This window comes from Solanum tuberosum, unplaced genomic scaffold, assembly GCF_000226075.1.
Source record: "Solanum tuberosum cultivar DM 1-3 516 R44 unplaced genomic scaffold, SolTub_3.0 scf00167, whole genome shotgun sequence".
NCBI lineage: Eukaryota > Viridiplantae > Streptophyta > Magnoliopsida > Solanales > Solanaceae > Solanum > Solanum tuberosum.
The window spans coordinates 1162513-1164445 of NW_006239091.1; the positions used below are offsets into that span (position 1 = coordinate 1162513).

At 41.6% G+C, this 1933-nt stretch overlaps 2 protein-coding genes across 2 annotated transcripts; both read right to left on the bottom strand.

The window, feature by feature from the left end:
* Positions 1 to 274: 274 nt before the first annotated feature.
* LOC107061772 (uncharacterized) lies at positions 275 to 724 on the bottom strand. Its single transcript, XM_015311578.1, has one exon. It carries the CDS (start codon positions 722 to 724, stop codon positions 275 to 277), a length of 450 nt encoding a protein of 149 aa, XP_015167064.1.
* On the bottom strand, positions 725 to 1474 carry LOC107061773 (uncharacterized). The gene is made up of 2 exons (XM_015311579.1): positions 1110 to 1474; positions 725 to 845 (listed from the first exon to the last, which is right to left on the bottom strand). The coding sequence occupies exons 1-2, from the start codon at positions 1472 to 1474 to the stop codon at positions 725 to 727; spliced, it is 486 nt and encodes a 161-aa protein (XP_015167065.1).
* Positions 1475 to 1933: the final 459 nt, after the last annotated feature.

A 1933-nucleotide genomic window follows, 5' to 3' on the forward strand; every position in this document is an offset into this window, starting at 1 on the left:
AAAGGGGTGACCGAGGCCGACATAGGCCGCCTACGTATCTCATTGTTGAGAATTCAGGTCAGACGTAGTTCATTACAAGAGGGATAAAATTCGAAACAAAGCGATTACAAGTAAGTAAAATGATTACGAGGGAATGACAGAAGTGCAAACTGAAACTTCACACATAGTATCTCTTGACATCATCTAAGTTGATCGGTTTAGGCCATTCGGTGCCATCCATCTCCGACAGGACCAAGGCACCTCCAGATATTACTTTGCGAACCATGTAGGGTCCTTACCAATTTGGCGCAAATTTCCCTTTGTACTCAGCTTGATGAGGAAAAAAGCGCTTGAGAACCAACTGACCAATCTCAAACATTCTGGCTCTTACTTTCTTGTGGAAAGCATGAATCATCCTCTGTCGATAAAGTTGACCATGACAAACAACAACCATTCTCTTCTCATCAATCAATGTTAGTTGATCAATCCGCTTGCGAACCCAATTAGCATCACTCAATTCAGCTTCTTGGATGATTCTTAATGAAGGGATCTCAACTTTGACAGGTATAATTGCTTCTTTTCCATATACTAACAAATATGGAGTAGCTCCAATTGACGTTCTGACAGTCGTTCTGTAACCCAACAGAGCATATAGCGACATCTCATGCCAACCTTTATGATTGTCAATCATTTTCCTCAGAATCTTCTTCATATACTTGTTGGTGGCTTCTATAGCTCCATTCATTTAGGGACGATAAGCGGTTGAATTTTGGTGAGTAATCTTGAATTGTTCACATACCTCTCTCATCAGATGAATGTTAAGATTCGCTCCATTATCAGTAATGATGGATTCTGGTACTCCAAACCTACATATCAAATTGTTGCGAACAAAATCAGCTACAACTTTCTTAGTCACTGACTTATACGAAGCTGCTTCCACCCACTTGGTGAAGTAGTCAATGGCAACCAAAATGAATCTGTGTCCGTTAGAGGCGGCTGGCTCTATTGGACCGATGACATCCATGCCCCACGCTACAAAAGGCCAAGGTGAACTCATAGCATTGAGTTCGTGAGGTGGGACCCGACTCAAATCGCCATGCAATTGGCATTTATGACATTTCAGCACAAACTTGCAACGATCATGCTTCATAGTCATCCAGAAATAACCGGCTCGAAAGATCTTTCTTGACAAAGTGAGCCTATTCATGTGAGTACAACAAACTCCGGCATGTATCTGTTCCAGAAGCTTTGGAGCTTCACTAGCATCAACGCATCTGAGAAGACCTAAATCTGGAGTTCTCTTATAAAGGATTTCCCCACTTTCAATGAAATTGAGGGTCATATGGCATATTGACTTCTTCTGGTTGACCGTTGTATTCACAGGATAAGTGCCGGTCTCTAAATACTTCTTCATGTCAAAATACCAAGGCAAACCATCTAATTCTGCTTCAACATGTGAACAATGGACAGGCTGCTCTTTTACCTCTATATCCATTGGATCAATATAACTTGTATCTGGATGTTTGATCAATGAGGCAATGGTGGCAAGAGCATCGGCCCACTCGTTTTATATCCTGGGAGTGTGTCTGAATTCAATATTGTGAAATTCTTACACAACTTCTGTATATACTGCACGTACGGCGTGATCTTTGGGTTCTTCATGGCCCATTCTCCTTGAACTTGGTGAATTAGAAAATATGAATCTCCAATAACCAGCAACTCGTGAACATTCATAACAATGGCCATCCTCAGACCTAGGATGCAAGCATCATACTCAGCCATGTTGTTTATGCGATCAAATCGTAGTTTAGCCGCCATAGGATAATGCTGACCAGATTCTAACACTAAGACTGCTCCGATACCTTTCCCTTGGTAATTCGCCGCTCCATCAAAGAACACTCTCCAACTAGGGTATGCTTTAGAAATATATTCACCCACAAATGCAACCTCTTCA